The 13,374-nt window shown below is 40.6% G+C and overlaps 2 protein-coding genes across 2 annotated transcripts in view; one reads left to right on the top strand and one right to left on the bottom strand.

Moving 5' to 3' along the window:
* Positions 1-4,503, top strand: part of tube1 (tubulin, epsilon 1) — a 28,032-nt gene extending 23,529 nt beyond the window's left edge. The window contains 2 exon segments of the mRNA XM_017438870.2: positions 1,060-1,199; positions 4,182-4,503. Coding sequence (XP_017294359.2) covers positions 1,060-1,199; positions 4,182-4,503 — 462 coding nt within the window.
* Positions 4,504-8,866: 4,363 nt separating this feature from the next.
* Positions 8,867-13,374, bottom strand: part of ccn6 (cellular communication network factor 6) — an 18,881-nt gene continuing 14,373 nt past the window's right edge. The window contains 3 exon segments of the mRNA XM_037981711.1: positions 8,867-9,908; positions 9,980-10,152; positions 11,896-12,132. Of these exon segments, the coding sequence (XP_037837639.1) occupies positions 9,627-9,908; positions 9,980-10,152; positions 11,896-12,132 (692 nt within the window). The 3' untranslated portion in view covers positions 8,867-9,626.

Genomic DNA, 13,374 nt, shown 5'->3' with positions numbered 1-13,374 from the left:
GGAGGGGTAAATCCGTGGACAGAAAGGGGTCGTAGAACACTGAAGGCTTGGAAGGAAAACGCTGGATCTCTACTGGCTCGTGGCTGTCGATAATCTGGCAAGGAGGCAGAGACTGAGGGGTGTTTAAGTAGGGCAAGGCCCAGGTGGAATAGATAAGTAATCAGGCATGGCAGGTGAGCAGAATGAATGCTAAACATAGCATGGACAGGACATGAATCATAACATAAAAATTGTCTTTCACTGTCTTGTGCAGGTCATTCGGTCTCGCATGGGGGTGATTCGCTATCGCGCATAACTCATTCGGTCTCGCACATGGGTCTGTACGTAAAGCTTTTATCTGCTTTCATATGTCAGTGCACTCTCTTCGGTCAGCAGGTAAATGAATAGACTCCTCGACTGCACCACTGCTCCTGTGACTTCGAAAAAAAATAGGAGTCCATCGTCTTTTGACCCTTTCTCTATGACATGTATGTTGTAGTAGCTGTTACCGTGTAAAGAGGTAGAGAAAGGTAGCGGTTTTGAGGGTGTGGGTGGAAAAAACGTGGATAAAAAATGCTGTATTTTACAATAAACAAGTGGAGCTTAGCCTGGCGGTGGGGGCAGTAAAGCCTGGCGGCCCGTCAGGCTTATAATAGACTGGGGGAAACCCTGTCTGACTCTCCCCCCCAACAACAGCTGTGTTAAAAAGGACCTTGAGTTGAGCCGAGGAAACAAGGGCTGCACCAGTTGAGCTGCTCGTAGGTCAGAAAGAGTGACGCTTGGAATGGGTCACTCAGAAACAAACACATGACTGTCTGAAAGCAGGGCAATGAGTTGCTTAAAAATACCATGACTGGCCACTTCCTTTCATAAACAAAGTTGTAGAAGTTGTTTTCTATCCAACACCAGCCTCTTTGACCTCTGGACTAACAGGAGTTTTCTTAAAGGTCTTTTCAGTCTGTATGTGAAGTACAGAGACTTTTTTAAAGGAGGAAAGAAGTTTAAATGATTTCCCTCAAACTAATGTTTTTATAAAAGACTTGTCAGCCTATGTAGACATGTTCTTTGCTTTGCTGTTTTTTGGATCAGATGTTCAGCGACGCCTTCAGTAAAGATCACCAGCTGATCCGAGCCGACCCAAAGCACAGCTTCTATTTGGCTTGTGCTCTGATGGTCAGGGGCAACGTTCAGGTGTCTGATCTCCGCAGGAACATTGAAAGGTCAGAACACCATCCTCCCACTTTGCCCTCTTCACACACACACACACACCAAAACAGGTCGTAAATTTCTTCTCCCACCCAAACAGACTCAAAGGGGACTTCATCTTCATGCAGGGTTCCTATGCAGTTATAAGAAGTATACAAAATATGAAATTTGATTTTAGTATTTTCTAGGTCTGTAAGTATGTAGAAGTATATATCTGTAAGTATAAGTAAGGAAAAAAGACAAAAGAGTATTGAAACCATTAGTGTTTCCAGACTCTTATTACTTGGGGCATTTTCTAGAAAAAAAAATCTAATTCTTTTGAAGTTGCTTAAACAAGCAGAGTATTTAGCAGAAAGAATCTAGGATATTACCACTTTATATCCAGATGTGAAAAATGTGGTTCTACACAATGGGTCAAATGATGTGTTAAAAAAAACTGTCTGAGGTGCTGAAACAGGACTTCACAGATCTGCTGGCCATGATGAGCTCTGAATGCTCAGATGTTCATTAGAGGGTCACTGCCACCAGTTAGAAGTCAAATAGAGACATTCAGCTGGCTCTTTTCATTCAGTCCATTTTATTGACAATTTTAACTATTTTTGGGATCGCAGACATCTTTTTAAGATGCATGGGATCTGTCTGAACCAAAGAGAAGTGAGCCTGTTTAGCTCTAATCTGCACTCCAACCTACGTCACTCATCTGTTCTTACAGCCAAGGACAGCAGACAAGAGGAGACCCTACCAGAGGGAAACTCAAAACAACATCTCATCTATCTCCAAGAAGAACAATTTGGACCACCACCCTCTCAAGTTCTGATAACAGAATTCAGCTGCAGTGGGAGGAGTAGCCCCCCTGTGCCCCCACTCCTGATAATGAAAATAAACAGCAGTGTAAACAGTGTGTTAGGGGCTCTAGGGGGGTTCTCTTATTTGGTGCAGGAGTTGGCGGCGTGGCTGGGTTGGGTGGGCTGATGCCCTGCGTCCCTCCCCATATCTCTTTGTTCTGGGGGCTGCTGACCCTGTGCTTCGCTGGTGACCTACCTCTGTGCGGACGCGTGGCTGCCTTGCGGTGGTGCCCGGTGTCTGTTTGCCTGGGACTGCTGCTGCCTTCTGGGGCTGGATCCACCTGTCCTTCTGCTCTTGGGTGCTGCAGATGGTGGGCCTTCTACTGTTCATGGCCCTTTTTTTTAACTGTGCATCTTCAGGTGAAATACTAACACATATACACCCATGTAACATGAACACAGTCCCCACCCCCAAACACACACACACTTACCTTCACACAAACAGTCCTAATGGTTGAAGGTCATAAAAACAACAGGTTGCTATTACAACAGTGTGGCCTGTCTACTCTGATGCTAGATTCAGATTCAGTTTTGATTCAAAAAAGTAGATCATGCAATTAGGATTCTCATTTTGAGATATCCTTATTGTAGAGCAAATCTGTTCTGGCACATGTAGGCAGCCATCTTCTCTATATGGTATACCTGATATGCCATAACAAGACAAAAAAAGAAAGAAAGAAAATAAACAGCAAGACAAAGTGTCATCATCCCTTTTAACACTACAGACCAACACAGTGGCCTGTGAGGAACCACTTCCAAACAACCTCCAAAGAAGCAAAGAATTATTTTATTTTAAGCTGTTTCTATATTCCTTTATCTTTTGTTCCAGCTCTTATTCAGAGCTTGCAGTAGTTTGTAGTTATCTTCCCAAGATGCAGTGTGAAGCCAGTGAAAATATGAAAACAGTTTTTAAAATTGAGGTTAAAAGAAAGAATAAACTTTACATAAACATACAGATAATCAAACAATACCACAATACATAGAAATTGACATTATGTCTATAGACATTTTGACATAGAAAAGTAACTAAAAATTGAGTATAGATTTTCAAAATGGAAAATGTGTAGAAACCATGTTCATACTTTCCAAAAACTCCCTCATTCGCCAGCAGCAATGATTCATGACTGCTCCATTCAGCTACCACCTCCTGTCTGCCTTCCCTTCACCACCCTCCCCACAGAGAAACTGAAACATAGACTAGGGTCAGAGCACAGATGTCTCTATGTGAACATACTGAGGTGGAAAAGATAGTGAAAGAAAGTGAGGGCAAACAAGAAGGTTTTTCTTTTTGATCTCGCTCAGTCAATCTTTCCATACATGTTCAAAGACCTTTATGGAGGTTAATTAGTATTTCTGACTGAATCTAAGTATAAGTTTGTGTTGTTTTTGTTATCTCCAAAGTAAATTATTATCCTTTTTTTTGTTGTTGTTTTTAATACACTTTTAACTGACTGAGTGTAAGGTGTGTCATGTAAACATCAGCAAGACTAAAGCTGAATTATTGCATGCTCCGCAAGAAGGGAAGAAATCTGCTTTCTCTGGTGCAGATGTGAGAACAAAATGACATCATTTAGTTCTCCTGGGACGTCTGAGAGCCCATTCTCTACGCAAGATCCAAGCAGAACTTTTTTTGTCGTGGAGGTTTGCATTAACTAATGTGTGCCAGAAATATAAGGTGGGGGGTGCTTAACGCAGCCACGTTGTTCTGTGATCTGCTCAGGAACCAGTGTGGCTGCAGTCACGCTGGGAGTCTTTGCTGCTGGGAGCTAACATTAGCTTCTGGGATCCAGTATTCAAAATGTGACCACTAATCTCCTGGGCAGAGGCCAGCTTGCTGTGTGTGGTAGCTGCTGGACGGAGGGCGGGACCTGACAGTCAACTGACAGACTTCCATCTCTGTAATTGTCATTGTATTGTAACAACAGGAATCAAACTGATCTCTACGCCATATAGTCATGTTTCTGTCGACGTCCCACAATGGCAACGGCAGAAGGAGTGGCTTCCCGGAGATCGGCAGTGGGGTTTCTTATGGAATTTAAAATGTCCTTGTGGAAAAGAACTTCTCTCTGCTACGTCACAGAGAGCAGATTTCTTCACTTCTCTCGCAGACTATAAATCCAGCTAAAGTATCTTTGATTTTGCTTCCTCTAGGTTGAGGCCATCGCTGCCGTTTGTCTCGTAGAAACAGGAGGTTTGAAAGACATGACTGTGTTCGGTGCCTCCTGTAGAACGCTCTCACTCCCTGTTAGCGCTGGCCAACAACACCTGTGTGAAGCCCACATTCACGGAGCGGAGAGAACGCTTTACCAAGCGTTACACAGAGAAACATGTCCTACACACACAGGATCTTAAGAAGGAAGAGTGTGTGGTGACAATGTGGACACCTCCCACTCTTGTTCAGATGGTTGAAAGGATTAGTGTTACGCTGAGTTCAGAACAAAAGCGATTGTATATTATGGTATTGTATTACTAACATTTTAGGGAGACGTAATGGACCTGTTTTTGTGTTGAGTGGAATCAAATATCCATCTGCAGTATTTGAACTCAAAGTTTTCTTTGTTCTTGATAAAAAAAATACAGACAATCCATGTGTGATTATACAAATGTCATATTAACTGCTATTGATTTATTAGTTTACTCTGGTGTGATAGTTTGTAAACTACCCTCAGTGTGCTCGCATTTCTAACAAATTAGCATCAAGTTAGCAAGCTCTTGGTGTCATTGACTTGCAGTGTTGTATGCTGATGTCATGACAACAATCTGGGGGTAATCGGTTCTCACCGTTCCATGTTCCCAACTCGGTCGTTATGCACATCGTCTTGTTGGCCATGACGGTCCTGGTCATCAGAATCCGAATCTGAAGAGTTTTCATCTGATTCCGGAGATCCAGCTGTTGGTTCAAGTTCATACTGGTATGGTTGTATATCCATTAGTACCACTAAGTCTTCCAGCATTTCTTCATGTTCAAAAAAGGCTTCTTCTTCCATTTCCACCAGTAAACAACCAGACAGTAGCAGCTTTCTTGGCCGGCCAGGGCACAGCCCATGTCATGAACCTAGGACAGCAATTCTGTCCCACAAATCACTCACTTTGGAAATTATTGACTTAAATGCTAAAAACAGCTTATTTAAGTTTTAGGTTAAAAAAATATATAATATATTGTTCCTGAAATATGTTTTGGAAGTGTTTCACTAAATGACATACATGCAATATCAATATTTTGAGATTTGATTTCATTTCTTTTATAATCAATTCAACTGGACTTTTTTTCGTTCAAAACTGGAGAGTGTGGAGTTCCAAGCTTTAAACTGCATCAGAGGCTGTGTTTCTGCAGCTAAATTCACTGCAGATTAATCTCACTCCCTTCCTAATAAAGTCACAGGGTCTTTGTTTGCTGGCTCACAGAGAGATGTTTTAGTTAAATGCATGAAGGTGTGAATCAGAGTGAAAATGGCTGAATGAGTATCAGGCTTAAAGCTCCACTGTTAGTTCTGGAAAGCTGAAATCCGAGACCTCCCCCTCTGTTTAAAGTTGCTTTTTCTAGTTTAAAGTAAACGGCTTCCTTCACCCCCTCTCAAATCATCTGTCTTCTCTGTCCAAAATAAGAACCTTTGACCTGCTAACTGAGGCCTGTGGAGGCTGAGATGGAGATTATTTCTCTGAGCATTGCACAGTCTGACCTTTGGGTGAATTTACTGGGACTCACTCCTGGGACGATTGGCAGCTGTTCTTAATGTTTTCCACTTGTAAATAATCTTTCTCTCTGTTGAACAAATTGTTTATAAATGACCTTTGACCCTACCCAGGGTTATGGGCAGCAACATCTGCTTCTCTAAGGTCATTGGGTTGAAATTTTCACCAGGAGCTAAACCATGCCAAACACAGAAACGTAAACAAAGCGGTAAATGGCAAATACAGATAGTGTGGGGGTGAAATGTTTCAGTGCATTGCAAATAAATGTGTCACTGTCCCAGCACTCCAACAGCTCTCAATCTTCAGCTTCTCAAAGGACAAGGAAGTTTAATGGATGTGGTTAGTTTAGCTCAGGGGTGGCAATCCTGGTCCTCGAGGGCCACAATCCTGCATGTTTTACTTGTTTCTCTGCTCCAACACACCTGATTTGAATCAATGGGTGATTAATAGGCTTCTGCAGAACACGAAGAGGTCATTTAACCACTGAATCAGGTGTGTTGGAGCAGGGAAACAAGTAAAACATGCAGGATTGTGGCCCTCGAGGAACAGGATTGCCACCCCTGAGCTAAACTAACCACATCCATTAAACTTCCTTGTCCTTTGAGAAGCTGAAGATTGACAGCTGTTGGAGTGCTGGGACAGTGACACATTTATTTGCAATGCACTGAAACATTTCACCCCCACACTATCTGTATTTGCCATTTACCGCTTTGTTTACGTTTCTGTGTTTGGCATGTGATGCGTCACACTTCCGAGAGATCACGGAAAAAGCCGAAGAGACCCTAGTCATTTTTTTTTTATCTTTGATTATTAATTTTAAATTAGTGTAATTTATTTAAAATGAGAGACTCTGAAAACAAGCACCTGTTAGGATTTTGTTTTGATTTATGTTAGCTTCACTTCTCATTTCCTCTTTAGAATAAGTTTCACTGATTCTGAGGTTTAGGGTGTAGGTCCCTGATGTGCTTTGAAATGTAAAAGTAGGACATGCCGGAGCAAAAAGGTCAAGACAAGTTGAAGATGAGAAAAGCAGAAAGGGAAACCACAAAATACCAGAGAAATGCCAACAACCTAAAGAATATGGACATGATCAGGAGAAGCTCATCAGACTCAGCTCAAAAACAAAAGCATTGTATAAATTAGGAAAAACAAAAATGCATAAATAAAGAAACCATGTAATACCAAATCATACAAATGTGTTTATTTTATTGTAGTTCTACTGTTTTTTATAATAATTCTTATTAATTCTAATTCTAAAACCTTTTCTAATATAGTTGTGTGTTGTTGCTCACTGGAAATGATGGACTGATAGTTTTTTTTGAGTCAACCCTATTCAAGATGGCTGCCACAGCTAATCAACCATATCTCTCATGCAAACTCTGTATGTGTGGAGTTTGCATGCTCTCACTCTGCTTGCCTGGCTTGTCTCCAGGTACTCTGGTTTCCTCCCACAAACCAAAAGCATGCATGTTAGGTCAACTGGTAACTAAACTGTCTCTAATTGCCTCATTAGTCTCTATGTGTCCCTGAGACAGACTGGAGACCTGTCCAAGGTTTCCCCTGCCTCTCACACAGTGACTGATGGAGATAGACACCAGCTTCTTGTGACTCGGAAAGGAGAAAGTGGATGGATGGAGGATATTTTTACTTCTTACTGTTTGTTTAAATTCAAATACTGAGGGGAGTGTCTCCACCAATTTATGGCTAAACATGGGAGTGGAAATCAGGCTTGAACACATCTCACAGTGAATTGTAGTTTATAGACTTGTATGCAAAGAATTTGTTGCATGCATGTTTCTTCTTCTGTCTTTACAGATATTTTTAGGCAATGACATATATTATAGACATGACATCACATGACTTTGGATGAGCTAAAAGCGCCACCATCTTAAGGAAGTAATTCAGTTCAACTTCTCTGTTCAGCAGTACTGTAATTTCTTCATATTGCGCTGTGTTTGCTGCACAAATCGCCGTGAAAAATACCTGGACAGTCTAACATTTCACCAATAAGTGGTTTATTTTTTTTATTTCATTTTTTCAAAAAAAACAAGGTTATGAAGAACTGAAGGACAAGAATCTCATCTCTGAGGAGCTCAAAGCTGGAATCACATTCAGATTAGTCATTAAATGGGACATCTTGATGCATACTACATGAACATAAGGAGGTTTATGTCATTATATTGTATATTACATATCTATTCTGTTTATAAATATTGTGATCCCTTATCCTACACAAAACGCATTCAAATGACGCTGTAGCCGATGTTACTCAACTCTCTTTATTATTGTATTAGAAACTTTTCAAACTGAAATAAACCTTTTACAAGTTTTTTTTATTATTCTATTTAAAGCTCTGTATAAATCCATTTTTAAATATGCAGCTCATAGAACTTAAAAGGTATCAGGAAATCAACAGTGACTATAATCCCATCTAAAATCTGTTTATTCTCATTTAACAGGTGGTTAGAATCTGTTGACGGATCACCAGGCTGAACGCTCTGAAAGTGAAGACACAACAATCACCAGATGTTTCCAGCTGTGCACCCTGACCTCTGATAAGATGTCCTTCAGGCAGCAAACTGAGTTAGATGGAGACTCAGCGGAGGAAGCAAAATAAGTTTTTTTTAATGTTAAAAACAGGATTTAAAGTTACTGTTGTTTAGTATACTATGAATAAGATAACCAATTATACTATGATTATAATAAGTAATATACTATGAATGTGATAAGTAATTCCTGATTAATGAGTTCAGTTCTTCATTAAGGTACTCAGAGGTTGGATTGTGTTGCAGCAGGTTTTAAATGATTTCATTAATTTTTTTCTGTATTTATTAACCTTGTGATGTTATGTGTCTATGCAGTGGAACCCCTCTGTCCAAGGCTAATTTCTCCCAAGGGAGACAAATAAAGAGATTTTAACTTTGACTTTTTTTAAATCCTCAAGCTCTTAGTTAACAGTTCCTACAACATCAAACAGAACCATGTTAGCAGATTACATTCCTGATCTTAAAAAGAGTCTGTCTGTCAGAAGTTGACCAAAGTTTACTGTTCAAAGGTCAGAAATGTCTGAAAATAGAAAACGATCAGCTCAGTAATTTTCTGTCTTTAAAAAAAGTAATGTGTTCACTTGATCTATGTACTTGTTTTACTTCTAAAAAGCTTCTCACTGTTCTTATTGTCCCCTGTCCTTTTAAAATCATTTTTTATTTCTTTTTTTTTTTTCAGTAGTCTGTCTGAAAAATGCTGAATAATAATAATAACAATGTTAATTATTATTATTGTTATCATTATAAATACCCATTAATTCAATAAGTAAGTCAATTCAGAACCATATATTTATTATTATTATCTGGGAAATTGATGGTTATTATTATTATTATCTGTTCAAAAAATGTTTTTTAATATTATGGGTATTATTATAATAACCGTGTATATCTGTGAACCTGAATGATAGCGTTCATGTAAAATTGGGCTCATCTTACTCACAAAAAAATCTTGATCTTGTTAGTCCTCAGCATTGTTTACACAGTGCTGCGCCTTTAAGAATACTTTAGCAAGATGGCGTCGCTTTCGCTGCACATTGGCCCAAGCCTTTAAAACGGCGTGTCATGTCTATAGTATATAAGTAATTGGTTTTAGGCATGAAGCAACAGTTTCTTGCATCTGCCCCCTGGTGTTAAAACTAATATGTCCTAAAGACAGAACTCATAAAAGCTTTTAGCCAAACTAAAAATATTTTACTTTATTTATCAGTTGATCTCCAACATATTTTTGTGTCAAAATAGATTTATGTATGTCTTTTTTTCAGACAAGGAAAATCTTATGTAAAATGTGTGTATTTTACTCCTTAAATTTTCTGCAGAGAGAACGGAGCCTTGCGTTTTCGACCATTTGAATGATTCCTTATAGCAGCTGCAGGTCAGAGAACATGTCACCTGGATCATTGCACTTCCTCTGACATACACATGATGTTATCCATTGCATCTTCCACTGTGTTTTAGACCCCCCCTTGCAAGTGAAGTCCACCTTGATCATGCTGGACTTGTTGGGCACGCAGCAGCGTTTGTCTGTACAAACACCGCAGTACATGGGTTTAAACTTCTTGGTGCTGGTGCAGCCAGAGAGGGTCAGTTTCTCTGCCTTTTTCGCTTGGAACTTCGGACAGCACGTCTTTCCTTTTGGCGCCTAGGTGTGAAAGCACAAATTGGTATCTCTAGGATTCACCAAAAACACGTCAATTTGAGTCATGTTGTCACCTTAACACTCCTGAGCACGCTTTTCTGACACGGCCGCAGCAGGCACAGGCGGCGGTCCTTCCTCATCTCACATTTGCTGTTGTCGTTGTTGACACGTGTGGAGATGCCCAGGCCACAAGTCTTAGAGCAGGGACTCCAGGGGGTGGTCTGGATCAAACAGTTCTTCTTCCAGGCTAAAGGAGGATCCCTGTAAGCTTTCAGTGTTTAAGTTAAATGGTACTGTGTCTATAACACCCTACACCCTGTGTAGCTCTACACAGGGTGTACACCCAGGCCTGATCAGAATTCTCAGTGTTAACAAAACCTCTTAATGTTTTGCTTTGAGCTCTACTCATATCGAATTGGGCTTCAGTCTCCTTCCTATTCCAACAACCAATAAAAGAACATCACTGGAAGAGGTAAGTCCACCTCCGTCCTCACTTCCTACACCCTGATGGCCAGCAAAGACGTCACTGGTTGATTTGGGAAGCTGCAGCACCAGCTGTGTTTCTTATCTTTTGTGAAGTTGTTACTAAAACAAACTTTTTACACAAGTTTGAGCCACGGGGAACCAGCAACAGTTTGACGCACTGAGTTTGTTGAACTGAACTTTTGATAACTCTAACTCTGAGGACGCAGAGTTTTATTTTATCCAACGACCAGTCAACAATGTAAAGGCTTATAAAATTTGCATCAACTGCTGTGAAATTTTGGGAAATTACATTTTAGGGCAACACACTTTAGTCTTGGTATTTGAAATAGATGTTAGCTTACTAGTGAAAAAACTACAGTAAGCTAAAATAAAACTCCAAATATATCTAACCTTTAACTGCTTCTATATGGCCAAACTTTTCTTTAGAACAAATCAGCCAACACAACTAAACCACTTGGCTTCTGGTTAAAGTGGACCTCACTGCACCAAATTAGTTGCTTGCTGCAAATAGTAAAACCCTGTTAGATGAACTGAAGTTAGGTTTTAAGGTTCTTCCAGAAAGTTTTACCATGGTTTTGAAATTGTAATACACTTCAGTTTTAGCTTCCCTTCATTGGCTCCCTGTCAAATTCAGAATAGAATTTAAAATCTTCCTTCTAACATACAAAGCTCTCAACAACCAAGCTTCAACTTATATTAAAGATCTTATTGTCCCATATTTTCCTAACAGAGCACTTGGCTCTCAGACTGCAGGTTTACTTGTGGTTCCTAGAGTTTCTAAAAGTAGAACAGGATCTCTGGATCTTTCAGTTCTCAGGCTCCTCTCTTGTGGAACCAACTTCCAGTTTCTGTCTGTCAGGCTGACACCCCGTCTACTTTTAAGATTAGACTTAAAACTTTTCTTTTTATTAAATCCATAGTTAGGGTTGGTTTGGGTTTCCTGAGCTATCCCTTAGTTTTCTGCTATAGGCTTAGTATGCTATACCGTATTTCCTAACTCTGCTGCTGTCTTTACTCAACTCTCCATATTTTTACATACAGTTACTGCTCTCATTAACCTGCCTTCTTCTTCCAATAGAAACTGCACCTGGACCAGTCATTCTGTTTGTCTGTGTCTCTTTCCTGTCCTCTCAAACCCCAGACAGTCAAAGCAGATGGCTGCTTGTCCTGAACATGGTTCTGGTTCTGCAGGAGGTTTCTTCCTGTTAAAAGAAAGTTGTTCCTTCCCACTGTTACCAATGTGCCGCTCAGGATGGGAGACTGTGACAAAGTGAAGATTCAACACAATCTGCTGGCTTCCTTAGATAGATAACTTTTACTAACTGGCATTTTGTAATGTACTTTATGTGACTGTATACTATTATATTAGGGATTAATTTATTCAAATTTGATTATTAATGACTTGCTTTTTTTTCTTTTATTTAGTACCCTGAGATGAGATGTTGTTGTGGATTGGCACTATATGCTGCTATATACTGTAAATTAACTGAATTGAAGTACGCACCTGTCTTGTAGGTAGTGTCCTGCTGGTGCTTCTTTGGGCTCTGACCGCTGCGAAGGCCAGCAGGTCTATTGCCCATCAGCGGGACAGGGCCTAAAAGACCAGCAGGCTTCTGGATGAAAACAGGTGTACAACCGATCGCTCCTCCAATGCACGAACACTTATAGAGGGGGCTGGGTTGGAAAGCTTCTCCGTTCTCATAGTGGGCCCCATTCAGGTCACAGCCAATCGCCATCATGTCTGAAGGAAGGAAGAGAAACACGATCTTAGGACTTTTTTAAATCTATATAGTTGCATTATTTTTCTATTTGGGAAAGGTTTACAATGCTTACCTTGCCATTTAGGTCAGACCTGGTTTGACTATTTGAACATAAAAGCTTATACAACTTCCTAACAGTAAATACATCTTTCTCAGGTTTTACAATGCAAGACGTAAATTCCTAGCAGGGAGGAAGAATCGCAGATCATCTTATGATGAGAGGGGATGGAGATACAGCAATTCTGGTCAGATATGAAAATGAGTTTTTGCACAATCTCATGCAACACTTTAAGATTTCACATGATCTGCGTAGATGAAAATTATACTATAATGTTGAGTCCAAATGAATATTTCAGATTTGTAGTTCTTGATTATCATGTCATTATGTTGTCAAAAAAACATTTTATAATGTACGGTCAATCAGCTCACATTTTCCAGAGGCTTCATCAGACTCTGCTTAATGGACCATGTGCCAAAAACAGAGCAGAGGACCCAGAATCTCAGCCAGACACAGTGTGACTACAAATATTTATTGAGACGAAAAAGGCAGGGGCTCAGGAACATGAACCGGAAACCACTGAGGAAAGAGAGAATGGTTAGTGGCTGGAGAGAACCTTTGAGAAGGTGCAGAAGCTCAGAGCAAAAGCCACTAACCTTCTCAGAGTCCGTGTGGAGAAAGGACCAGGGACAGGTTCCACTTAATCCTGGCGCACTTTGCAACCGGGGACGGCAGTTCTTCAAAAGGAAAGTCCAGGACGGGCAGAGTCGTTACCAGGAGGTCAGTACTGACGGAAATCAGAGGGCTAGACAAAAACTCAGAGGTCAGGGCACAGACAAAGGTTCGGACACGTGAAGTCAGACTCAGGCAAACAGATCCAAGGGGCGAGGCAGGAGGCAGTAGTCAAGGGACAGAAACAGGGTCGTAATCCAGAAAACAGAGGTATCCAAAAGGGCTAGGCGAGGCAGAGAAATCCGTGAGACAAAACGTGGTCATAACAAAGTCAGGCAAAGAAAGAATGCTGGATATTTACTCACACTGTGGCTTTCAAAAAAATCTGGCACTGTCTGCCTCCCAGGGAGCTGAATATAACTGCTACTGAACAGGTGAGTGGCTTGATGCTGATTGAGGGTGGAATGGCAGGGGACAGGTGAAACAGATGAACTTGATTGCAGGCCTGGTGAGGAGGGAAAGGAGACAGCAGGCAGACAGGCCAGAATCATAA

The sequence above is a fragment of the Kryptolebias marmoratus genome, linkage group LG19 (genome assembly GCF_001649575.2).
Source record: "Kryptolebias marmoratus isolate JLee-2015 linkage group LG19, ASM164957v2, whole genome shotgun sequence".
In the NCBI taxonomy this organism is placed as follows: Eukaryota; Metazoa; Chordata; class Actinopteri; order Cyprinodontiformes; family Rivulidae; genus Kryptolebias; species Kryptolebias marmoratus.
This window is presented reverse-complemented; position numbering and strand designations above follow the sequence as displayed.